This window comes from Carcharodon carcharias, chromosome 1 (assembly GCF_017639515.1).
Source record: "Carcharodon carcharias isolate sCarCar2 chromosome 1, sCarCar2.pri, whole genome shotgun sequence".
Lineage (NCBI taxonomy): Eukaryota > Metazoa > Chordata > Chondrichthyes > Lamniformes > Lamnidae > Carcharodon > Carcharodon carcharias.
The window spans coordinates 221845211-221872963 of NC_054467.1; the positions used below are offsets into that span (position 1 = coordinate 221845211).

General features: G+C 45.5%; 1 protein-coding gene across 2 annotated transcripts in view; it reads left to right on the forward strand.

Annotated features, from left to right (window-relative positions):
* myo5b (myosin VB) overlaps positions 1-27753 on the forward strand; it is a 338678-nt gene that overhangs the window by 158488 nt on the left and 152437 nt on the right. For both annotated transcript variants that reach the window (XM_041190990.1, XM_041190998.1), the window contains exons 6-7: positions 7871-8014; positions 10438-10519. In XM_041190990.1, the coding sequence (XP_041046924.1) occupies positions 7871-8014; positions 10438-10519 (226 nt within the window). The remainder of the gene's footprint in view (positions 1-7870; positions 8015-10437; positions 10520-27753) is intronic.

Here is a 27753-nt window from a genome sequence, read left to right on the forward strand (position 1 = left end):
GAAGCCGACCTAGCGAGTGCTCCCTGCTATTTTCCTGACCACCTCTACCCCCAAGCACTTCCGCAGGGCTGGGAAAATCCAATCCCTTGTCTCCCTCTGTCTGTCTGTCTGTCTGTCTCTCTTGTTTTTCAACTTGATAAAACCGAAGTTTAAAATGATTAGATGCTCACCTTTACAAAGATGTCTGTTGATATTGATATAAAGTTATCCACACTGAATAAGGACACTATTGTAGGAAAAATTAAAGATGTGCATTATTGTGTGTTGTCTGTAGGTGAAGATAGAAAAGAACAGAAATTGGGTTATTGATTATTCAGAAGTATCAGCCAGTCAACTTGCTGTTAAATGTAACCTGAGCTGTATCTTAAAGGCAACTTATTAGAATCAAAAGAACCCCACTGCAACTAAATTTTAAATACCTGATCAGGATTGTAACTGAAGTCTGCAGGGGAAAATGCAGAGAGATATTTGAAGATTGTTCAGAAGGTGCCTTATACTAAGGTATTGGAACTGCTAAGAAAGGCAAACCATCAAAAGTACGATTTGCATTTATATAACATCTTTCACGATCATCAGATGTCCCAAAATGCATTACAGCTAATGAGGTACTTTTAAAATGTGGTTACTGTTATACCGGAGGAATCAAAGGTAAATATGTAAGTATTCTGGAGTCTCTTCCAGCCCCTGACTCCACTAAACTACTGTGCCATCTCCAACCTCCCTTTCCTCTCCAAAGTCCTTGAACGTATTGTTGCTCCCCAGATCCATTTCCATCTTCCCTGGAACTCCATGGGCGGAATCATCCCAGATTTGTACTAAGTGCAGTAGCGGGTGTGTAAAACAATGTTTTACCTGCCGGCCGCCATGGCGGGTTTTCACGCCATATCATCCCAAGCCCGCCACATTATTTATGCATTCCCGGGAAACACACTGCTTCCATGACAGGCGGGTTCTCATTCTCTCACCCGCCATCACCTCGCCGCTTCATCACGCTGGGTGCTAAAGTGCAGCTGCACGCACACATCTCAGTGCTTCCAGCCCACGGCTGCTGCAGGGAAGATGTCCATAAAAGACTAAAAGACTGCAGCCCGAAGATTCAGCGATGCGTCACTGGAACGCCTTTTGGATGACGTGGAGTCCTGCCAGAATGTCCTCTACTCCCATTTTGGCCACAGGATGGACAATGGTGTGACCAACCAGGCCTGGGAAGCAGTGGTCAGTGCTAACGCCCTTCAAAAGAGGACAGCCAGCCAGCACTGCAAGAGGATGAATGATCTCCTCTGTTCCGCCAGGGTAAGTCACTCTTCTCATCACTCTCAACTCACACACTCACTACCCCATCACACATCACTCACTCACTGCCGGTTCACGGTACTTCACCATTCACTCTGTCACACACCTTCATTGTTCTCATCCCGTCCATGGGACCACTCACCACCCACACTGGCCAGGCATACTTATCATCTGGCTTGGCAGGTGTCCTGCTTACACTTTCTCCATCTCTGTTCATGCAGGATAAGCTGACATAGAACAACAGGGAAAGGTTGCAGACCGCTGGAGGAATACATGAAATCGAGGTCCTCACAGACTTTGAAAACAGAGCCATCCAGTTGGCCGTTGACGATCTGGACCAGTCCTGCGCTGATGGTGCAGTCAGCGGTGCTCTATGAAGTGAGGGTCCAGCAGTGCAACATCCATCAGACAGCCATGCTGTGACTGATGTGTCCTGATTCACAGGCCACTGCCATGCACTAATCACCTCCCCTTGCTTTCGCAGGCACATCTGGGAAACTGCCGACGGAGTCCATGACCCAGGGCCTCCAATCAAGCCCCAAAGGAGCCTCTGAAGAGGAATCTGGAGACACCCTCCTTGAAGTCCCGTTGTCAGCGCTGACCCACACTCTCCACCAGCGCAGACATACATCTCTGTGGGACCAATCTTTAGAATAGCCTCGGCATCACAACCTGGAGAGCACGTTGCACTGTCTGATCCACAGCAGATGGTGGCAGGGACTTCCCAGGTGTCCGACACTTGGAGGACTGCTGAAGGCCATAAGTTTGCTCAGTCTGAGTCAGATGATGAGCCTCTGGACTTGGCCATGTCACAGTTGCTGGAGTTGCAAAGACAAGCTTGGGTTCTTCAGGAAGGGATGCTGGCTGCCCTTCTCAGATTGCAAGGCACAATGGAAGAGTTCATCCGCCTTCACTCTGAGGTGATAGCACCAGCATGCCAAGCACCGAGGTCAACATTGGTAGGATGGCAGCTGCCATAGAGACCTTGGTCCAGAGCATTGGTTCTACACTACTATGCGGGCTGAACTCCATTGCTGATGCCATAGTTGACCTCTAACAGTGTTCAGCGCTGACCCACACTCTCCACCAATGCAGACATACATCTCTGTGCTGCGCAGCTCGATCTTTACCCCTTCTCCTCAAGGAGTCAGCCTGGGATCCTCGGGCACCCATAGTAAGGAGGATCAGCAGGTGCACACCTGGGGCCAGCCATCCAGGTTACTCCGAGAGTGTCTGGTCCATCTGAATCCCCTCTTCCTGTGACCTCAGCAGCTCCAGCTTTACGGCTGAGAAGGGTGCTACTACTATGTGGTGGGACCCTGAAAGCAGGCTGGGGTTCTCCAAAGTCTCAGCCCTCCAGGGGACACCCGCCAAGATCATCACAGACAGGGGTCTTCAGTCAGCAGGCTGCCAGCGCCTCCACTGTGGATGTCCAGGGAGCACCAAGACATAGCGGCAGGGTTAGGAAAGTTAAGAATAATTAGTTGCACAGTTAATCACTTGTACATACTGTTCACTATTGTTAAAAAACTCCCAAGAATGTCTCTTTATTCTGATGAGCAGTGTTCTTGTCACACAAATGTGAAATCTTTCTGCACAAGATAAAGGCAGGTGTCTCAGATCACGGCCTCTTCCCTGTGCTCTGTGCAGTCTCCAGACCAAAGTGATGGTCCAGCCTCTCACTCCCTGGGCACATTCTGATGCCTGCACCTGGATGGTGCTCCTCATTGCTGCCAGAATGCAGTGGGCAGGTGCCACAGAGTTTCAGCTTTCAATCTGTGTGCTGTCAGCACCTTTAAGTTGTGTCTGGCCCTCATCTCTTCAGCATCTGTGACCACTGACCACTTGTGCTCCTGAAGGGGTCAGGTGCTGAAAGTGGACAAAGGATCAGATGCTTCTAAAGTTTCATGACTGCACCTCTATGATATGACCCTGATCACAGCGCGCAAGTGAACTACCCTCAGCCAGACAGGAGTCAGACATTCTCAGTGGCTTTGTGAAGATTTATGGAGTGTCCTCGCTGCATGTGACATCATCATCCTGCAATAGAGCAATGATTAAGGTCTTCACTCGTCTCCGTGACAGGAGCATTCTCACAGAGGGGGCTGCCATAAGCCAGACTGGAGTCAGATATTCACAGGTGCAATGTGAGGGTCTATGGGGTCATCTCACTGCATGTCGTCATCATCCTCCACAAATCTAGCAGCTATGGTGGCCTCCCGAGCGTGCCTGCCTCATCTGGTCAGTGCGAGGGCCTCATCCCTGTCATCGTCACCTTCGAGGACCTCCTCACCCTCAACCCCGTCGGCATCCTCCTCGTCGGAGACCTCCAGCTCCTCCATCTCCTCCTCAGCCAGCTCGTCACACTGTTGCAGCACCAGGTTGTAAAGGTCGCAGCAGATGACAACAATGCATGACATCCTCTGTGGACTGTGTTGCAGGGCTCCACCAGGCCAGTCCAAGCACCATAACGTCATCCCGATGGTCTGCTCCAGCAAGTTGCAAGCTGCAGCATGATCCTCATTATACCGTTGCTCTGCCGCAGTCTGAGGCTGCTGCATGGGTGACATCAGCCACATCCTCTGCAGGAGCCCTTGTGCCTGAAGAGCCATCCCTGCAGCCTCTGTGAGCCCTGGAAGACTTCAGTGATCTGTGACCGACTGAGGATGTGGGAGTCATGCACACTCCCTGGAAACCGTGTACGCACCTGCAGGATGTATTTGTGGTGGTTGCAAATCAGCTGCACGTTCAGCGAGTGGAGGCTTGGCCTAAATAGCCAAGTGGCTATGGTACTGGGTTTGTAATCCCAAGATCAAGAGTTCAAATCTCACAATGGCAAACTTTGAAATAATGTAACTTCATCTGAATAGGAACAGATGGAAACGTGTTTGTACTCGAAAGAGTTGCAGGAGTATTAGATACCTTTCAGCGAGTGGAACCCCTTGCCGTTGATGTCATTCACTGCATATTGCGATGGGAATCTGAGCATCACGTGAGTGCAGCAGATCACACCCTGCACCTGTGGGAAACCCGAGATCTGGGCGAATCCAATTTCTGGCTGCCCTGGTCCCGGGTGAAATGCACAAAACTGTGTGCCCCGCAAAGTTGTAACCGTGACCATTCGTGATGTATTTGTGGGTAGGGGCTTGTGAGATCCCACAGAGGTCATCTGTGGAGCCCTGAAAGGGGCCACTGGCATAGAAATTGAGTGCTGCGGTCACTTTCAAGGTCGCCGGCAGTGGATGCCCTCCATGTCCCAATGGTGCTAAATCCTGCAGTAATTGGCAGATGTGACCGACCAGTTCCCTAGACACGCGCAGTCTTCGGTAACACTGGGTCTGGGTCATTTGCAGGAATGAAAGGTGGTGTCTTTAGACCCTGGGTGTCGCTAGGCACCGACCAGCGATGGCTCACTATGGCTCAGCTTTTCGGCGGCGTGGATGGGAGTCCAAGCCACCCCTTCTTCCTGAGATTGCTGCTCCTGCCTCTGCACAGCCAGGAGCCTCAGTTGCTCTCTCCTCTGTCATCTTTGCTCTCTGTAGGCCATCAGGCATACAACTGGTTCACCAGGTTCCATAATCCTGATGTACTCCTGCAGGATGAAAGAAGGAGATACGTAGTTAACATGGGTGTACAAAGAACCTGTCCTGGTTAAGTGTGAAGGCCCCTTAATGCTTCTCGGAGAGTGCTGGCCACTACTTGGATGGCCAGAGATTAGAGCGTTGCATGGTTGCCCAAAACCCCACCCACCTCTGCTCCACTCCATCCGACCAATTGGTGGCAGATTTACTCATTGCTGTGCTCTTAGCTCAGGCGCAGGCATTCGCCTAACCTGTGGTGTGAGGTTGCACTTTTAGCTTGAACCATGGGAGAGACTGGTCCAACTGGGATGCTAACGTTGCAAGGCACTGTGAGCCCCTCCAGCAGTGACTGCTCCATGGCCAGCTTTAGCAAGGAGATTGTACAACGTGTGGAGATGTCCAACTGTTCTGCAGTCCACAAAAACGCTCATGACTTTGCAGTCTGTGCCAGGCAGGTAAAAAGCTTTGGAGCACTTGGTGGCACTTTGATGCCTCTACGTTGCTTGAGTAGACAGATAAGCTAGAGACCTGACTCCATTCATATCAAGCTCCTCAAGCTTGAAGTCCAACAGGCGACCCTGGCAAGCGCTGCACAACGTTGCTGTGTTCTCACCTCCAAATTCCCTTCAAAGTGCAGCCTGCCAAGTGAAGGCCTTTTATGTGCTGTTGTGAAACATGTCGGCGGGGGCGGTCGATTCATGGGGGGCTGGCCTAATAATTATATGCGGATGTATTACAATGATGTTCCTGATGTCTGATGTTGGGGAACACGGCCTGCTGTCGGCGAACCGGTTTCACGCTGTCGTGAAACCATTCACGCCATATTGTCCGCTTGTCACTGAACACATCCTGGCCCATATTTGAATTCCCCTGATCAGGTTTACGCTCTGCCACAGTGCTGAAACGGCTCTTATCACAGTCACAAATGTATCAAAGGTAAACTTTCCCTCCTCGTCGTGTCTGCAGCCTTTGACACTTGTGACCATAACCATCCTTTTCCAACACCTCTCTACTGTCATCCAGCTGGGTGAGACTGCTCTCACATGGTTCAAATCTTATCTATCTCACCTTAACCATAGAATCACTTGCAAAGGCTTATCTTCCTGTTACCTCTGGTGCCCCCCAAGGATCAGCCCTTGGCTCCCTCCTATTTCTGATTTACATGTCGCCCCTTGGCAACAGTGACATAATTTGAAGGCATGGTGTTAGCTGTCATGTATACGCTCTTGATACCCAGCTCTATATCACCACTGCCTTTCTCGACTCCTCCAGTGTTGCTAAATTATCAGACTGCTTATCTTTCATCTAGTGTTGGATGACCAGAAATTTCCTCCAGTTAGATATTGGAAAGACTGAAGCTATTGTTTTCAATCTGCGCTCCATGCTCCAATCCAACTCCGTCCCTCTCCCTGGCAACAGTTTGAGATTAAGCCAGTAATAATAATACTGTGGGATACTGAAGTAGCCTTATGTGCAGCGTGTGTATGTGAGACAGTCAGAATGCAAGGTTTGACTCATCAAAAGGGGTTACATATAAAACAGGCATTTGAATTGGAGATGGGTAAGCTAGGATCAAGTCTCAGCAGATACGGAGTGAATGGAATTTGCATTTTTTGATAAGCTGTGAGGTTGTTTGATTTGCAAAGGGACATGATATGTTGTTTACAACTGGCAAGGTAAATAAGGCGAAGTTATTAAGTTTATTTTTCTGGAAGTGCTGGCCATAATGACAACATAAAAGATTTTTATTTTTGGGGAAAAGTAACTTCCAAAGCAAGGGTGAAACAATGGGACTTACAGGTCAAAAAGAAGAACATATTGAAAGAAAGATGGAAAGCTGTGTGTGATGTGGCTGTCTGAGATCTTGAAAGGTTCACTGTATGAAACAGACTTGTGGGAAAAGCCTCTAGCCACCCTGGAGACATCTACAGTTCCAGTACCCAAGGTTGTGTTAAAAGCCTTTGGAGTTTCATTGTCGAGTGCAAGAGAGAGAAGCTGTGAAATATCTCTCTTATAGCAACAGTTGGTGCTTGTGGTAATATTGCTGGATGTTTTATAGATTAAGAATCTATTTGGACTGTTGCCTGAAAGGGGTGTGTAGTTGGGAGTCTAGTTAAATTGACATCTTGTGAGAACTGTTATAAAACTAAAGGCAGAATTTTGCCATTATTGGGTGGGCTCGGCAGGTGGGCTCAAGAGCGGTTGGGAAGTGGGAGGAGTGCAAGTGCCTAAGTTCGTGCGTGCACACGGGTGCGCGCAGTAATAGCTCCCTGAGACACAGAGCTGCCTCAGGGAGCTGAAGATTTTGAACAATAAAAATAAAGAACTTTAAAATAACGAAAACATGTCCCCTCATGTGACTCTGTCACTTGAGCAGGGACATATTCAATATGAGTGCAAAAAATTTTTGTTTTCTTTTACTCACGAGATAAAACCTCATCCTGCCCATGGACCAGGTTTCGCCAAAAATGCAAAGGCCACTTGGCCTTTTTGCCTGCCCGCCAACCAAACGGAAGGGCAGCAAAAAAATTCCAAACAGTTCGTAGATTAAGGGCCTTAATAGGCCGCTTAATTGCTGCTGGGTGTGCTGCCGACTCCTGTGCGCCCGCCGGCTGAAATATCTCGTGGATGCGTGATGATGTCGGGACGCTCTCCTGACATCATCGTGCGTCATTTTACGCTCGTTCGGATCCGGCACGCTACCGCTCTAAATGTAACAGTGTAACTGTAATCTTTCATGTTTAAGTTTTCTTTTCCTTTGTTAATAACTGTTTTAATTTAGTCTTTTAAACTCCTAAAGGTGGTAGTGGACTTCTGGCTTCAGTGCACAAACCTTCTCACCAGGAATACAAGTTGCAAATTGTTATGACAGAATGACCAAGTTTTTCTTTGGGATTTGGTCAGCCTGACAAATGCCACCTGACAAATTACCATGGCTAAGTTAGTACATCATTACCAGGTTATAATAATTCCATGTTTTTTTTTTTCCTTAACAGGCCATTGGTAATGCTAAAACAACAAGGAATGATAACAGCAGCCGCTTTGGGAAATACATCCAAATCGGTTTTGACCGACAATATTATATAATTGGTGCCAATATGCGAACATATCTGCTCGAAAAGTCCAGAGTGGTTTTCCAGGTTAGTACAGATGTTTGCAGTAGAATTTATTGTGTCATCCACATCATAACAAATCAACTTTTGATTATTCTCTTTAAAATGAGAGGTAATGGAGCAACTGTTGGACCTTGCTTTTACACCATTATAACCGAATAGAAAGATAGAAACATAACCGTTGATTTCTCCCTAGCTCTAGGTCAGGGCTTGATCAGCTGATGTCCAAATCAGCTGGCTGCCTCCTTTCAGACAGTGGGCGTTGCTGGCATAATTGAAACTACTCAAATATATTACATGAAATTTACTGTCTGGGATGTGATGTTCATTTTTATTGTGTCAACCTGATGTGATATACGAGAATGCACAAATCATATTACTGACGTATTGAATTATAATCCACATTCCCAAAAACACAACTCAGCTTAACTTAAAAATTCTCCTTTGTTACAAGATCGATAATCCCAAAGCTTCACATTTGATAAAGTATATTGTGACACTCGGATTAGTTTCCCCCTTATTTTCTCTTTCTTTTTTCTCCTGCATGTTTATCTGCTTTCTGTTGTGTCTATGTGTTGAGGAAGAATGTAACAGAGGCAGGGTTTAGCTACACTGAACAGTGAAAGTACATCTGCCCAACAAAATAGAGAAAATAGTCGTTTCACTTTTGAATGTTATGTGATTTATTTCCAATATTATGAAACTTTTCCACCTTATGGTGAAGCTAGATGTTACACTTCTGTTTGTGCATTAAGCTGTTCGGAATGATGACTATAATTATTAATCTGTCTAGTGACAACTTTGGTAGGCATTTGTCATCTGTATGACCAATTAGTGTACCATTATCATTACATGTAGCTTGTCTGATGGATTTTTATTTAACAAGTATAATTATTGGTCTGAAATGATTGTCTTATATACAAAAATACTGATTAATGGGTGACTCTGCTTATATGATTGAGAATTGCTGGTACCAATTTACCTCTATTGATATTGGAAAAATGTCTTTCTTTTGAAGCTGCCTAACTACATTGGGATGATGCTGTGCCACAAAGTGGTAAAGTGTGGGTACATGTCCAGAATCCGTCATTAATGGATTTTCAAATTCAACTACATCATTAGGTTGAAATGGAAATTGGTGTACTATGTGCTGTTTTGATTTCCATGGAAGGATACACTTGCCTTGGTACAGCCAAGGCTCACTAGCGTGGTTTCTGGGATGAAAGGGTTGGCCTATAATGTGAGGCTGAGTAAATTGGACCTATGCTCTCTGGAGTTCAGGAGAATTAGAACTGATCTAATTGTAACAATTGTTGTTTTCTCTGGCTGGGGAATCTAGAACACAAGGGCACAGTCTTAGGATAAAGGACCAATCATTTGGGACTGAGATGAGCAGGAACTTCTTCACTCACAGGGTTGTGGATCTTTGGAATTCTCAGTCCCAGAGGATTGTTGCTGCTTGATCATTGAATAGCTGAAATAGTCAGATTTTTGGGGTCTCGGGTTTTCGAGAGAATAAGGAAGTAGGCGTGAAAATGGAATTGAGGTAGAAGATTAGCCATGATTGTATTGAATGGTGGAGATAGCTCAAGGGGCTAGATGACATACTCCTGCTCCTATTTCTTTTGTTGTTATATAGACAAAGAAGGAGGGCGCAAAACCAGAAAGTGGGGAATGAGTCACTAGGCTCACATGTTAACTTTCTAGCGTCTGCTGACAGAGCACAAAATATTAAGTACTAATAATCCATTCTCAGCTAGCTGCTGCACAGAGACTGAAAGAAGGAAGGGTGCCAACTGCATGTCCCCACTCAACCTGATTAAATAGCATTTTAATTCATATTCTGAACACCCAAAGCACTTATATCTAATGAGCTAAATTTTACAATCACTTTACAGTCTTGTTTTACTTTTTAACCATCACAAATATTAGGCAATTAAATGGGACCCACTGTAACCAGATACTTTTTTAATAGTTTAGAATTGCCTTGTCGTCACTTTAGAGAGGACAGCGGTCCAGTAAATACTGTAAAATAGTTTGTGGCCTAACAATCCTAAAATTCAAAGAACTTTTTTTTAAAAAGTGATGCATTAATAAAAAGAAAAGTGAACCCATTGCAGCCTAATTATGAAGTGCAATGAAGCCCCAAAACCCCTCCTGGAGAGAAGAGCACAGCTCAACTGAGTTTTAATTACAGGTGAGGCTGTGTGGAGAATGGTTTAAATACTTCATTACGCAGGAGAAGAAAGACCACCAGAGGGAAAAGTTAGCCTTGGGCTTCAGTTGAGCAATTCTAATCTTGTTTTGGTGTAGTATTGTTGTCATCCTAGAAACAGATGACAGATCTCCTCTGTAAAATGGGAATGAATCATGGGAATGGGAGAAAAGAAAGATTTTAAGAAGGGAGAATCTCATCAACAGAAACTAGTTGTGCTTTTTGTCCTCATTAGGCAGAAGATGAACGTAACTACCACATTTTCTACCAGCTGTGTGCCTCGGCCAATCGACCTGATTTCAAAGAACTGAACCTAAGTAAGTTAGCTTGTCCAACTATTATTATACTAATAGAAAAATTGTAAACTCACTTTCCATTTGATATTTGAATTTAATCTCAGCAAAACAACTGTCATGGGAATGTTCCTGCAATCACATTGGTGTTAGAAATCAAAATGTTAGTGTGGGATGACATATATTGGCTGCTGATGATTCATGATGCGCTACCAACTTAATTTTATCTCGGTTGTTTTTACTGAATAAAATTAAGGACTTTTAAATAGCGTCATAGCATGCCCTGGGAATTATCTCAAGTGCTTTGCAGCTAATTAGTTACTTTTGAAGTGCTGTCCTGTGCCCTCTGTTGTTATCATTGTTGTTATGCAGCCCAATAAACCACGCAGTTTGTATACAGCAAGGTCCCATAAACACCAGGGAGTAACAACGGCCAGGGCATCCACAGGGTTCCCTGCACTTTTTCCAAATAGCACTGCAAATTCTTTTATGTTTACTTTACAGGCACCTCAGATTACCTTACTTGGCTTAAAGAGAGAGAGACCTGGAGGTGGTTATGCACAAATTTTGAAGCTGGCAGGACAGTTTAACAAAGTAATTAATAAAACATGGGATCCAGGGTCTTATAAATAGACGTATTGAGTATAGAAGCAAATAGGTTATGCTAAATCTATAATAAAACACTAGTTTGGCCCTAGCTGGAGTAGTAGGTCAAATTCTGGGCACCACACATTAGGATAGGCATTAGAGAAGAGATTTGCTAGAACAGTTCCAGGGATGAGGGATTACAGTTACGTGGACTGGAGAAGCTGAGGTTGTTTTCCTTAGAGGACACTAAGTGGAAATTTAATTGAGATTTTTAAAATCATGAAGGTTCGGAGAGATAAAAGGGAACTGTTTCCAGTGGCTGAAGGGCCAATAACCAGAGGGCACAGATTTAAGGTGATTGACACAAAAATTGAGAGATAACATGAGCAAAAGCCTTTCTCCGCAATAAGTGTTTAGGATTTGGAATACAGTGCCTAATAGTGTGATGGATCCACTTTCAATAGCAGCCTTCAAAAGGGAATTAGTTAAGTACTTGAAGGAGAGAAATTGCAGGGATAAGTGGAATGAGTGGAGGAGTGCAACTAACTGGATTGCTTTTTGAAAGAACCAAAGCAAATTTGATCTGTGCTGTTCTCTGATTCCATGGTAATAGGGGTGAAATTTGACTTTGGCAGCACAAAGTGGGCTATTATGGGAACTTAAAGTACTGTTTATGTGATGTTTCACAGGAGGTTAAAATTATACATGTATACAGACAGATAAGTTTGGCAGTGTGATTATTTAAATATATTTTGTTTTCCCAATGGACAGAAGGCATTAGATTGGAGGAAGTACAGTGTCAGCTGTGTCTTACTGGATAGCATTCCCTCCTCTAAGCCACAACATTAGGTTCAAGTCCCACTTGAGCACAAGCTCAAAAAGCAATCCAGTTAGTTGCACTCCTCCACTCATTCCACTTATCCCTGCAATTTATCTCCTTCAAGTAGTTAACCAATTCCCTTTTGAAGGCTGCTATTGAATGTGGATCCACCACACTATCAAGCACTGTATTCCAAATCCTAAACACTTATTGCGGAGAAAGGCTCATGTTGCCTCTCGTTTTTTGTCAATCACCTGAAATCTGTGACCTCTGGTTACTGCCCCTTCAGCCATTGGAAACAGCTCCTTTTTATCTCTCTAAACCTTAATGATTTTAAACATCTCTATTAAATTTCCGTTTAGTGTTCTCTAGGGAAAACAATCCCAGCTTATCCAGTCTATCCATGTAACTGTAATCCTCAACTTTGAAACTGTTCTAGCAAATCCCATTTGAGCACAAGTCTAATCTGACAATCCAGGCTGACTGAGAGGTGCTACACTGTTGGAGATACCAGCTTTTGTATTGGACGTTATACTGAGGCCCAATCAACTCTCAGGTAAACATATAAGGTGGTACCATTTCTAAGTTAAGTGTTTTATCCCCAGTGTCCTGGCCAATATTTATCCCTCAACCATTGTCACTATGAACAGGTTATTTGGCCACTCTCACAATACTGTTTGTGGAACCTTCCTGTTTCAAATTGGCAACTGCATTTCATGTGCTATAAAGCACTTTAAAAGTACTTTAAAATGCTTTGGGACGTCCTATATAAATGTCAGTAACCTGCTTAACAATGCTCAGTTTGGATTCTGCCACTCAACTCCGGACCTCATTACAGCTGCTTCATCAATGATCCATCATAAGTCAGGAGCAGGGATGTTCATTTTTGAGCGCACGGTGCTCAGTACCATTCACAGCCCTTCAGATACTGAAGCAATCTGTGTGTGCATGCAGCAAAACCTGGACAATATTTAGGCTTGGGCTGATAAGTAGAAAGTAAAATGCTCGCAACACAAGTACTAGAAAACGACCATCTCCAACAAGATAGAGTCTAACCACCTCCATGTGACATTCAGTGGCATTGCTATTGTTGAAATCCCTATCATCAAATCCTGGGGATCGTCATTGACCAGGAATTAATTGGACCAGCCATATTGTGGCACAACAGCAGAACAGAGACAGGGGTTGGAATATAATGGAAACCACAGGGGTGGGAAATGTGGTGGTGCTGATTGACTTAATTAGGTGGGAAGCCAAGTTTTGATTTTCTGAGGCGTTTTGAGATGCAGCCATGAAGTCAGCAGTGTCTTTGCGGTGATAGAAGATACGGGATCGGATTTGGAATGTAACATGCACCATACATTTAGAGCCTCATGTCAAACGCAGCTTCTCTGAACATAAGCTCAATTGAAGTGGGAGAAAGGACATTTTGGGCGGAGTTCATATTGTGCACAATTAGCCAACTAAAGGGACTCCCTAATAATTAGATAAATGGCTGAAAACCATGGAGGAGCAAACTCTCACTTGTATATCTGCCCTCTTCACACAATGCAATTATTTCCATAACCATGGGTCTCATTCACCCAATTTTCATGCAGACCTTGGAACCAGGGGAATGCGAAGAAGGAAAGCTATTGCTGACTGCAAGGCTAACAACGGGCAGCAGCAAAGGGAGAGGCTGGTCCAGATGCAGACATCCAGGGAAGGTATTGGCGAAGACTGGCACAGCGTGCCAATGCATCCACAGGACAAGAATTAACTGCCTTCAGATGTCAGAGAGGCGATGTCCAAGAGACTATGCCACAGACGCCTGAGGTTGACCTGGGTAGTGATCACCGAGATGTCAGATTGTTTATCAAGATGTGCAGCCACGAGTGTCGGTGAGAACCCCATTCAGGGGTTCTCAAGGTTACAGCAATGCTCAATTACTATGTCAGCGGGAGCTTCCAGGGTGCCACGGGTGACCAATGTAGCATCTCACAGGCTGCCACAAATAGCTGCATAAAGGAGGTGACTGATGCCCTATTAAGTTGTGCCAATGATCCACTTCACCACTGATGAAGACAGCCGGAGACAAGGGCAGCCATGTTCGGTCTCATCGATGGGTTTTCTCAAGTGCAAGATGTCATCGACGGCATTCATGTGGCTATTAAAGCTCTATGGGAACAGCCAGCTGCATTTGTAAATTGCAAAGGGTTTCACTCCTTGAACATACAACTGACATGTGACCACGGGAGAAGACTAATGCAGGTCTGTGCTCATTTCCTGGGGAGCTGTTATGACACATACTACACAGCTGATGGCTCCCAGAGCTTTTTGAAGCCTGGGCCCAGGTTAATTGATGAATGGATCCTCGGTGACCAGGGCTATCCCCTGCCTACCTGGCTGATGACATCAGTGAGGCATCCCCAGAGGGAGGTAGGGGAGTGCTGCAATCAAGCTCATGACTCCACCAGAGTCATCATCGAGCACACCAATGGGCTATTAAAATGTGCTTCAGCCTATTTGACCAGTCTGGTGCAGCACTGCAATATGCATCCCAGAGGGTGTCACAAATAATGGTGGTCTGCTGTGTGCTACACAACCTGGAGCTGGAATGCAGGCAAATGTTGCAATGAGAAGAGTGCAAGAAAGATCTTCAAATGAGGAAGATTTTTCAGAGGTTGAGGAGGAGCCCATGAATGCAAATGAGCCTTCCATGAATGCCAGGTACATGGAGAGACGTGCAAGGAATGCCAGGGACAGCCTGATCAATATGAGATTCGTACAACAAAGTTTCTGCATGACAGTCGCTCCATCGCCTTCCTGCAGTATAGAACCAGCCCTGTTCTGTCTTGATGAATTACCCCTAAACCTAAACTAAAATATTGCAGATGCCGGAAATCTGAAATAAAAACCGAAAATGCTGGAAAAACTCAGCTGACCTGGCAGCATCTGTGGAGAGAGAAACAGTTAACATTTCAACTCTTCTTCAGAGCTTGAAGAGTCATATGGACTTGAAACATGCTTATAATTTTTAAAGTTTTCTTTTCCTACCACTACCGCTAAGTGCTACCATGACATCAACTGAAGTGGAGGCAGTCTGCTCACTTGGATGACCATGGCAGGTGTCCACTGGAGGTGTGGCCTCCATCCTACTGGGGGCTCTCCTGCAGTGGTGCAGGGACATCCCCACAGCCTCGCCTACTGGAGCTATTAGGGTCATTGGTAAAGGAGATGAGGAAACGTCACTAACTCTTGGGGTGTCCTGAGCTGAAAGCCCCGGGGCAGCTGGCAGTCTCTCCTCCTCCTATCATGGTGTGGGAAGGGGCACAGAAGGGGTGTGTGAGGGAGGTCCAGGTGCTTCATCTCCCCTCTCACCTAGCCCCTGCTGCACTGAGCTCATGGCTAGAGCGGTGGTTGGATCGCACATGGATGGAATGCTTGAACTGGCTGTGCATGGTGGCCACCATCCTCTCCATGGATGAAGCCATGTGCGCCAATGCCTAGGATATGGCAGAATTCATGGCATGCATGGACTCCTCCATACCCCCAGCAAAGCTGCGGGAAATCAATTTCCCCTAACCTCTGCTGCATGATCTAGAGGCCCCTCATCAACTTGGGGCACAGCAGGGGCCTGGTCTCTCAAGGTGGTACTCAAACTGTTTGTAAAAGTTACACAAATAAATTATAAACCTGAACTCAGTATGTTACTTTTTAAAAGTATGTGTACATATCCATTTGCATGCTGAAGTGTGAGCAAGAAATATTTATAACTAACTGCTCCAGCATGAGTGGTTTATATGATTTATGTACTTGATGCCAGACAATTACAGAAAAAGATACTTAAAGGGACATTCATGAAACAGTGCCACACATTTGCAGATTAAAAAGGTTTGCCAAAAAGATTAGGTAAACCTTATGCAAAACAATAGATCTTCATCGTGCTAGTGTGTGCTGTCAGTAATGAACATGATGTATGTCTCTTCTCAAATTAACTCTCTCTTTTATGAACTTATATCTCTTTTAGTGTCTTGTAATGTAATTACTGTAGTTATTTGAAAGAAGATCAGAGGACAATTACAACGAACGTCTTGCATTCATTATGCATTGGAGTAAGACATATTTCAGCATTTCAGTGTAGCAAATACAAAGATTAAACTCCTGGAAAGCCAACTGGTTATTGAAAAGGTGCATTTTCACCTAGGGAATGGTGGCACAGTAATAATCTTACTGACTAGTAATCCAGAGGCCTGGTAGCTTTTAACTTCAATTAATTTATAAAACTGGAATAAAAAGCTAGTCTCAGGGCGAAGTTCACACTCGCGCTCCCCCCTCCCGCCTGCACAGGCAGTGCCGAGTGCTGCCGCTCACGTTTCACACTGGGTGGCCCGCCAGCGTGAAATCGCCTTCCGGCCTCGATTGTGGATGGTGGTCGGCTTCCTGCCTGACATGGGCTAAATTCTGTCCATTGAGATGAGTGTGATACGGGAAGGATCCGCGTGTGTGGAGCGAGGCTCCGAAAGGCCCTGCCACACACACACACTTATCCCTCCAGAGTCACTCATGGGCAGGCTGCGTGCAGTCAAATGACTAGTTTGGTGGGGTTGGGGAGTGGGTGCTGTGGGGTGATGCATTGGGAAGATCCATGAAGCCTGTCAATGAAACTGAAAGACTCCTTTACACATTATTAAGTGAAAGTGAATATACTTCCAGATTGTAAAGTGACAAAATGTGTTCACCCATACAACCAACTGTGATCAGAATTTCTTAACTTTTGAATGCCTTAAACTTCTAGGTGCTGCCCTGACATCTGCAGCAGGTCTAGAGACAGCCTGCACAATGGTTGGCCCTGTTGCCTCTCATGCCTTCGGCATGGGTCCTCCGGAGAGCTGAGGGCTTGCTTTGGCTGTCCTCCTGTGGGCCAGCTGTTCCCTTTACGGTGGCACAGGCTGAGATTGAGTGGATCACAGGCAAAGGGGACTCGGAGGGTGCAGACAGCCTCTGAGATTCCTGAGTGGATGGCCCAGGGGTGTCCAGCTGCTGCTCCTCCTCCTTTCAGGTGCCCAAGGGCCCTGGCCTGACTCTTTGAGGGGAAGGAGCACCTGGGAGGATATCGAGGTGCTCTGGTACCCTCTCATGTCGCCACTGCAAGAACTCACCCGTGGTTGTTGCGATGGAGTGCAGGTCTGCACAAATCTCAGCTGAACCAGGGTCTCCATGATGTCTGCCATCATCCCCATGGAGACCTCCAAATACGAACATTTGGGCACCACTTCATCAGAGAGCAGGCAGATGCACTCCTCCAATTCGTGTACCACTCTGTTGAGGGCTTCCAGCAGCTCTGCGTGATGTTCCTTTGCCTTCTGCTGACTCTCCAGGATGAGTTGGAAGGCCAAATCAAGAGGCTCTTCACCTTACTTGGACCTGACAGACGTCTCTTCTCCAGCAATCTTCCTAGTGCCGGGGGGGCTTGGCCAAACCTGCCTTCTCCTGCTGTGGACACATGTCCACGCAGTGTCCATCAGATTGTGAACCTGAGCCTACTCTAGATCAAGTTCCCAATGTCGTGTGTCCCTCTGCGCTGGTGCAGGGTGTGGGTAAGTGCTGTTCCAGGCTGCTTATTTCCAGCTGTTCAATGGAGGAGGTGTCCTTTTGGATGGAGGTGAGGACCTGGATGGAGTTGAGGGACTGGCTGGCTGAGGGTGTAGGTTGCTTGTCAGAGCTCCCTGTGAACCATAGTAGAGATAATTAGTGCATGGCAGCAGAGTCAAAAGCAGGGTAAAGAGCACTCATGTTTCCGTTGAGGGAGGGATGATGTGGTGCAGGATCCTCACAAGGGTATTTGCTGCCAACATCATCCTCACTACAGGCAGGGTCCACACCCTCACTAGTCAGCACAATGGCACACTCCTCGAAGTGAGTGAGGAGCTTAATGTTTGCCACTCCCTGCTGCTATGAGCCAGCTTCTCCTACATGAGAACAGATGGAGAGAATGTGAAGACCTGAGTGTGAGGGATGAGGACCTGATCTCCAGAGGATATGAGCCTGAGGAAGATGTGAGGGTGTGTGTGAGAGCAAGTGGTGTTGTCCCTTGAGGCGTGAGATCCTTGTGGATGTGTGATGGGTTTGTGAATGTGTGAGTTGAGAGTGATGAGAAGAGTGAGTTACCCGGCGGAACAGATGACACCATTCATCCTCTTGCAGCACTGGGTGGCTGTCCTCTTTTGGAGGGCATTGGTGCTGACCACCGCTGCCACTGCTTCCCAGGCTGGATTGGTGATACAGCCCATCCTGCGGCCACAGCTGGGGTAGAGAACATCACAGCGGGGCTCCACTGCGTCCAAAAGGGAAGCATTATTAAACTGGGGTTCTGCAGTCGTCTTGCCTTTCGGGGCCATGTCTTCTTTGCAGCAGTCAAGGGCTGGAAGTACTGAGGTGTGTGCGCGGCTGCACCTAGCACGATGAAGCGGTGAGGTGATGGCGTGGCAGGCGAATGAGAGCCCATCCACCATTGAAACGGTGTGTTTCCCAAGAATGCATAATCAATGTGGTGGGATTGGAACGATATGGCGTGAGAAGCCGACATTACAGTCGGTGGGTAAAACATCATTTTCCCTGCCCACTACCACACTTAGTGCAAATCTGGGACAATTCTGCCCTCAATAACAGTGACCATAAAACTACTGGATTGTTGGGAAAGCCCACCTGGTCCACCAATGTCCTTTAGGGAAGGAAATGTGCTGAACTTATCTGGTCTGGCTGACATGTGACTCCAGACCCATAGCAATGTGATTGACTCTTAACTGCCCTTTGAAATGGTCCAAGCAAGCCATTCCATGCACCAAACTGCTACAGAAAAATCAATAGAATAAAATTGAATGGTCCACCAAACAACGACCTAGGCATCCAGAATGACAAAGGCACACCCTGTCCTGTTGAGCCTGCAAAGCCCTGCTCACTAACAATTGGGAACTTATGCAAAAATTGAGAGCTGTCGCACAGACTTGTCAAGCAATAGCCTGACACAATCATACTCACCAAACCATACCCTACAGCCAATGCCCCAGACTCGTCCAATACCATCCCTGTGTTCCGTTCCGTCAGCGGTGATGGCACAATGGTATATACTTGTAATCAGGAGAGTTGCCCTGGGAGTCCTCAATATTTGACCCGGGACCCCATGAAACCACTTGCCATAAGGTCAAACACGGACAAGGAAACCTCAGGCTGGGAATGATAACTGGCAAATAACATTCATGCCACAGAAGTGCCAGGCCATGACTAACACCAACAAGAGAGAGTCTAACCATTTCCCCTTAATATTGAGCAACAAGGAAACCTCATTCTGATGATCACCTACCGCCACCCCTCAGCTGATGGATCAATAATTCGCCATGTTGAACACCATTTAGAAGAAACACTGAGAGGTGGCCAGGGCACAGAATGTACTTGAATGGAGGACTTTAATGCCCATCAGTAAAAGTGACTTGGTAGCATCACTACTGACCAAGCTGGCTGAGGCCCGAAGTACATATGTGCCAGACAGGGTCTGCAGCAAGTGGTGAGGGAACCAACAAGAGGGAAAAAACTTACTTGGCCTCGTCCTTGACCATCTACCTGTTGCAAATGCATCTGTCCGTGACCGTATTGGTAGGAGTAGCCACCGTACAGTCCCTATGGAGATAAGTCCCATCTTCACACCGACGATGCCCTTCATTGTGTTGTGTGGCACTACCACTGTACTAAATGAAATAGATCCAGAACAGATTTAGCAGCTTAAACCTGAGCATCTATGAGGTGCTTATGGCCTGGCATATCCCTCACTTAGCCATTACCAAAAAGCCAGGGATCAGTGGCTCAATGAGCTGTTCAGGAGAACATGACAGGAACAGCACCAGGCATACCCTTAAAAATGAGGTGTCAATTTGGTGAAGCTTTAACATGGGTATGTGCATGCCAAAAAGAAGAAGCAGCGTGTGATAAATAGAGCTAAGTGATCAATCAACCAACAGATCAGATATAAGCTCTGCAATCCTGCAGCATCCCCACTCTGCTCCAGACCTCATTGTAACCTTGGTCCAAATGGACAAAAGAGCTGAATTCAAATGGTGAAGTGAGAGTGACTTCCCTTGCCATTAAGGCATCATTTGACCAAGTGCAGCATCAAGGAGCCCCAGCAAAACTGATGTTACTGGGAATTGGCGGTGGGCAAGGTGGGGAAACTATCAACATCCTGGAGGTTACCATTGACCAGATACTGAACTGGACCAGCCATATAAAAACTGTGATTACAAGAGTAGGTCAGAGGCTGAGAATTTTGTGCAGAGAGTAATGCACCTCCTGACTCCCCAAAGCCTGTCCACCACCTGCAAGGCACAAGTCAGGAGTGTGATGGAGTACTCTCCACTTGCCTGGATTAGTGCAGCTCTAACACTACTGAAGAAGTTCGATATCATCCAGAACAAAGCAGCCCATTTGATCGGCACCTCATTCATCACCTTATACATTCACTCCCTCCGCCACTGGTGCACCAGCAGCAGTGTATACCATCTGTGAGATGCACTGTAGCAACTTACCAGGACTCCTTCAACAGCACCTTCCAAACCCGTGACCTCTACCACCTAGAAGGACAAGGGCAGCAGATACACGGGAATGCCGCCACCTACGAGTTCCCCTGCAAGCCACATATTATCCTGACTTAGAACTATATTGCCGTTCTTTCACCGTCGTTGGGTCAAAACCCTGGAACTCCCTTCCTTGCAGCACTGTAGGTGTACCTACGCCCCATGACCACAGTGGTTCAAGAAGGCATCTCACCATTACCTTCTCAAGGGCAGTTAAGGATGGGCCTAGGTAGCAACATCCACATCCCATGAATGAATAAATAAAGAAAATCTCTCCACTGGTTAATGTTATACCTAACACAGAGGAAGGTGGCTGTGGTTGTTAGAGGCCAGTCACCTCATCCCCTAGACATAGAAACAGGAGTTTCTCAGGGTAATGTTCTAGACCTAACTATCTTCACCTGCTTCATCAATGATCTTCCCTCCATCATAAGGTCAGAAGTGGGGATGTTCGCTGATGATTACAGAGTGTTCGGTACCATTTGCAACTCCTCAGATACTGAGGCAGTCCATGACTGTATGCAGCAAGATGTGGACATCATTCAGGCTGGGAATGATAACTGGCAAGTAACATTCATGCCACAGAAGTGCCAGGCCATGACTAACACCAACAAGAGAGAGTCTAACCATTTCCCCTTAATATTGAATAACATTGCCATTGCTGAACCCCTCACTATCAACATACTGAGGGTTATCATTAACCAGAAACTTAACTGGACCAGCCATATAAATACTGTGGCTGCAAGAGCAGGTCAGGGGCTGGGAATTCCGAGGTGACTAACTTACTTCCTGAATCCCAAAGCCTGTCCACTATTTACAAGGCACAAGTCAGGTGTGTGATGGAATACACTTCTTTGCCTGCATGAATGCTGCTTCAATAATGCTCGAAGCTCAACGCCGTCCAGGACAAAGCTTGATCGGCACCCCAATCACCACACTAAACATTCATTCTTTCCACCACCGGCAGTGGCAGTAGTGTATACCATCTATAAGATGCACTGCAGCAAATGCTAGAAGGTGGAAGGGTGTATTGAGAGATTGGTTAACAAAACATAAAGGATCTTGGGCTTCATAAATAGTCTAGCAGCTATGTCATTTAGGACTTGGCCTGTAGTGGTGCTACTGAGCCACTCTTGGGCATGGACATTGAAGTCCCCCATCCAGAGAACATTCTGCACCCTTGCCACCCTCAGTGCTTCCTCCAAGTGATGTTCAACTGATACATCAGCTGAGAGAGTGAGTATGTGGTAATCAGCAGGAGGTTTCCTTGCCCATAGTTTGACCTGATGCCATGAGACTTCATAGGGTCCTGTGTTGATGCTGAGGACTTGGCAGTCATGGATGCCCAGTCTTGAGTTACTGGATCTGTTTGAAATCTACTCCATTTAGCACAGTGGTAGCGCAACTCCCTCCTGACTGTATGCCACTGTGCCGCCACCTTTGCTCAGTCTGTCCTGCCGGTGGGACAGGACATACCCAGGGATGGCGATGTTGGTGTCTGGGACATTATCTGTGATTCCGTGAGGAGGAGGAGGAGGAGGAGGATGATGATGACGATGACAATGACTGCCAGGCTTGGCTGTTGCTTGACTAGTCTGCAAGACAGCTCTCCCAATTTTGACAGTAGCCCCCCAGATGTCAGTAAGGAGAATTTTGCAAGGCTTGCATTTCTGAATTCAAATTCCACCCTCTGCTGTGGCGGGATTCACATCCAGGTCCTTTGAGCGTTACCCTGGGTCACTGGATTACTAGTCCAATTACATTACCGCTACGCCATCGCCTTGCAGGGCTACAAGGACAGAGTGGTGGAATGGAACAGAGTGGGGGAATGGGACAAAGTGGGGGAACAGGACTGATTGGATTGCTCCACGGAGAACTGGCATGGACTGGTTGAAAAATGGGCTGTAATGACCCTGACTCTATTTGTAAAATGTAGAAATTTGTAATTCTGTTTTCTGGAATACATCTATGAGATAAAAGACACGTGAATATTTTGATTAGCGATATGAACGTGGTGTTTACCTAGCAAAACAAATAGATGTTGGCTGTTTTTCACTTGGTGATTAAATTTCCAAAATTAAAGCAGAAGTATAACTGCAGCATGTCGTATTTGGTGGCTGAATTAACAAATTTATGTTCAACTGATACAAGCTGTACTTTAGATACCATCGCCTGCAATTGTTCAGAGATTGCGGGCTTCAACACTGATCTAGTGAGACTGCCACACAGATTCTTTGCGTTCTTAGGATCTGATTATACATTGTTCTTATTTAATTTTAATAAATCCTGTGGTTTATATAGATGCTTTCTTTATTCTCATTTCATGTCACCTGTTGTTGAAATCAGTTCCTGTAGTAATTCATTTCTCTAGAACATCTTTGTCAGCCTCCTTCACAATCTTCAAAAATCTATTTATATTCATCTCCTGTTTTCCAAAGAAAATAAACCCCTTTTCTCTCAATTTAAATTGCTGACAGCCTTTCAGTAACTCACCTTTACCCACTTCAATGCCATCCCAAGGGCAATATTTGAATGCCCAGGTGGAGGAGGTGGTGGCGTAGTGGTATTGTCACTGGACTGATATTCCAGAGACCCAGAGTGATGCTCTCGGGACCTGGGTTCAAATCCCACAACAGCAGATGGTGAAATTTGAATTCGATTAAAGTAAAAGTCTGATGATAACCATGAAACCATTGCTGATTGTTGTAAAAACCCATCTGGTTCACTAATGCCCTTTAGGGAAGGAAATCTGTCACCCTCACCTGGTCTAGCCTGCATGTGACTCCTAGCCCCCCACAGCAAATTTGAAGAGCTCATTGCTCAGGAGAGAAGAGGGCTAAATTGTTGATGGCAACTAACTGTCCTCTATACAAGGGCAATAGGGATGGGCAATAAATGCTGGCCCCACCATGCCCATGTCCCATGAACAAATATTAAAAGAAAAAAATCATTCCATGTTGTGTGGGAGAACTGGATGCTTTGAAAAGAGGAGAGAAAATTTAAAGAGCTCAGTGCTAGGGAGAGAAGAGGGCTAAATTGTTGATAGCAACTAATGAGAAACATTGTCATTGTGTGGCATACAAAGAATGGATATATTAAGTTAATGAGAAATGTCTGAATTATGCAATTTGACCAAAGTCCAAGCGATAATGTATCATGAATCTCTCAAAAAAAGAGTAGCAGCTTAGAATATGAAGCTAAGGAAATGATAGTGATATTGTGGAATACTGATGGAATATTTTAAGCATGGTAGTCAGTGCTGGACATAGAGGCATTTTCAAAAAGGAAACAAAAATGGGCTGTAAGTTTGGACAACTGAATTATAATGGGAAACTAAAGGAGTATAATTTATTCTTATTGGAAATAGTTTAAAGAGAAACCATAGTATTGCTTTGTAAAACTTAAAAATTAGGCAACACAAAAACAGAATTACCTGGAAAAACTCAGCAGGTCTGACAGCATCGGTGGAGAAGAAAAGAGTTGACGTTTCGAGTCCTCATGACCCTTCGACAGAACTAGGTGAATCCCAGGAAGGGGTGAAATATAAGCTGGTTTAAGGTGGTGGTGGTGGTGGTGGGGTGGGGGGGGGTGGGGAGAGAAGTGGAGGGGAGTGGTGTGGTTGTAGGCAGAAGCAGATCATCAAAAGATGTCACAGACAGCAGAACAAAAGGACACATAGGTGTCAAAGTTGGTGATATTATCTAAACGAATGTGCTAATTAAGAATGGATGGTAGGGCACTCAAGGTATAGTTCTAGTGGGGGTGGGGGGAGCATAAAAGATTTAAAAATATTTTAAAATAATGGAAATAGGTGGGAAAAAGAAAAATCTATATAATTTATTGGAAAAAACACAAAAGGAAAGGGGAAGAAACAGAAAGGGGTTGGGGATGGAGGAGGGAGGTCAAGACCTAAAGTTGTTGAGTTCAATATTCAGTCCGGAAGGCTGTAAAGTGCCTAGTCGGAAGATGAGGTGTTGTTCCTCCAGTTTGCGTTGGAAACCACACCACCCCGCTCCACTTCTCTACCCCCACCCAACCTCCCCCCCCACCACCTTAAACCAGCTTATATTTCACCCCTTCCTGGGATTCACCTAGTTCTGTCGAAGGGTCATGAGGACTCGAAACGTCAACTCTTTTCTTCTCCGCCGATGCTGCCAGACCTGCTGAGTTTTTTCAGGTAATTCTGTTTTTGTTTTGGATTTCCAGCATCCATAGTTTTTTGTTTTTAAAAATTGGGCAAATGTTGAGAGCGAGACAGATGGACAGTTCTCCTCAGTGTTATTTTTCTGTTAAGGCTTGACCATGCAATGCACCAATTTTTGCTTAGAAGAACTAACAGGTGGATCGCTTTATCGTATCACTTTGGGATCTATAATAGCAGATATCTGACAGCCCTTTCCCTCTAATTTTCCACTGGGCCTCTTTTCTGTATCTTCCTCGACAGCATATCTGTGGTTTGGAACTTGGCCAACGTCAATCATTCTTGCCTCAGTCCCAAATTGGATGGAACTAATATACTAAGTGATTCTGTCTTTCTGCAAGTGCACTAATTTGTGGCATTTATGGATTTCAGCCAAATGATATGTGGGCTCGAGAGATTCGTCTCTCACTTGAGCCAAATCCCAAATAATACCATGGACAGATGTCAATGTTCTCTGATTGTCAATGAAAACTACATTGGAGATACTCTCAATAGCACAGCACATTTAATTATTAATTTAATCATATTCAGTTGTGACAGTTTTAATCTTTGATGTGCTGAGCATTGAAAGCCTCGAGAGCTTTTAGTGCATTTCCAATGGTTCGTTCATTTGTTGGCATTTTACTTCCCAGCCTTACACTTCAAAGAATTTGCTGATCTCTCACAGGATTATGGATCTGTGTTCAAGAGTGTAGAGGAATCATCTAGGATATATTTTGTGGGGAGACAGTGGCATAGTGGTTTTGACACAGGACTAGTATTCCAGAGAGCCAGGGTAATTCTGTAGGGAACCTGGGTTCAAATCCCACCATGACAGATGGTGAAATCTGAATGTAATAAAAAATCAGAAATTAAAAGTCTGCTGAAGACCATGAAACCATTGTCTGGTTCACTAATATCCTATTAGAGAAGGAAATCTGCCTCTGGCCTACTTGTGACTCCAGATCCACAGAAATGTGGTTAACTCTTAATGTCCTCTGAACAAGGTCAATGTGGTTATGTTATGTTGTGTTGGGTGGAGGCACAGGACATTTAATTGGGAGGAAGCCTTGTCCCCTGGCTGCCAACAAAGGCAATTAGGTAGGCAGTTAATGTCCACTCAGCAGCCTCATGCCACCGCCACTGCCGCTGGTATTCACCCTGTCTTGGTTGCAGGTGGGCTCCCCTGGGGTGTGGGGTGGCCCCTTGTTCAAAGCCACTCAGTGCCTGATGGAGGAAATCAGCACTGGGAAGGTGAAGGGTCAGCTTAGAGCCACCCACCTGTCCTTGCTGTCAACCTGCCACCTCCTACCTTGGCCTGGGTCCCTCGGTGATCCTAGACATCGGAAGGGCATTGCATCAGCAACAGCCGCTGCTGATCTGTTGGCAGCAAGGGCAAGGGGTAGCTCTGATTTGCCCCGTCCCCTCTCCGATGCCTCGATCAGGCGCTGTGCTTTTGAGTGAGCCGGTCCCCCCAGAACCCCAAGCAACCCAATAGAGTTTTGGGTTTTCCACATGGCAAGTCCTCCCCCGCCCACCATTGGGCAAACATCAGCAGCAGTGGCATGAGGCCCTAAAGTAATTGGGCATTAATTGCTCACTTAAGAGCATCAATTGACTGCAGGGCGAAAAGGCCGTCTGTGTGCCTTCCCGCCACGGAGTTGATCAGGGCACTGATTAATTCCTGGTTGGCTCTAGAATATACTGCCGTAAGAAATTGTCCCAGATACACTCTAGGAGCTCATTTGCCAGTCTACTTTTGTCAATCTGATTTGCCAACCTACATGTAGATTAAAGTCACCCATGATCTTTGAATTAGTGTTCCAATGAAGGGTCATTGACCTCAAACGTTAACTCTGTTTCTCTCTCCATAGATGCTGCCTGACCTGCTGAGTATTTCCAGCATTTCCTGTTTATTACTAAACAGAATCAGTTCAAAATGAACAAACATTTCTAATATTTTAAGGGGTTTTAATGAAATTCTTTGCCATAACGCTCATAGTCCATTGCAAAAACATGATTGCTTAATACTTTACAGCACATGTTCAAACAGATCGGTAAAGTAAACTGTGATGTACTTGCAAAATAGGACATGCTAGTAAAAATATCCTATTTCATTGTAAATCTCATGTTGCTGTTGAACCCAAACGACCAATCCACATCAGATTTACAAACCGGTTCAGACACCCTGATTGCTTTGCAACCTTATGACTGAAGTGACTTTTTTTTTACGTGTACCGCCTCACCACTTCATTGAAAGGAGACTTACGAATTTTGGTAGTTTTTTATGATCGGTAGAAAGCTGATAAAATGGCAATAAATTTTGACTACCTGGTAATATGTCTGTAACTTTAAAATAAAGGATTAGAGACAGTACAGTTGGTGGACAGGGAGAAAAACCGGAGTTCTGACTCTCAAATGTCATCCATGACTCCTACTGCAAAGCGTATGCATATGGAAAGAATATTTGTGTAGACAATGGATGAAGATGAGATCAGGTTCTGCTGTAGTGGCGTCTGCAGTGAATATCCTGCTCATTCCGCTGTGAAGGCTCATATATGAAAATAGGCCATTTAAATGAGGCGGTTGAGGGCCTTCACATTCTGGCCACAATCTTGTGATTCTTGACAAAGAATCTCATCGGAAATGCTAGGCATGAAGTAGGGATCTTCTGTATATGGTTGGCTTTGTTGGAACAGAAAATCTAGGCTGACATTCCATGCAGTTCTGAGGGAATGCTGCAATGTTAGAGGTGCCATCTTTTGGGTGAAGCATTGAACCAAGGCTCCATCTGCTCTTTCAGATGGATGTGAAAGACCCCATCACATACTTCAAAGAAGAGCAGGGGGGGTTATCCCCAGCGACCTGGCCAATGTTTTTTCCTCAATTTACATCACTAAAACTGATGATCTGGTCATTATCACATTGCTGTTTGTCAGAGCTTGCTGTGCACAAATTGGCTGTCACGTTTCCTACATTATAGCAGTGACCACATTTCACATGTCCTAGGGTCATGAAATATACTATGTAATGCAAGTTTTTCTTTATTCCTTTTTTTTAAAAC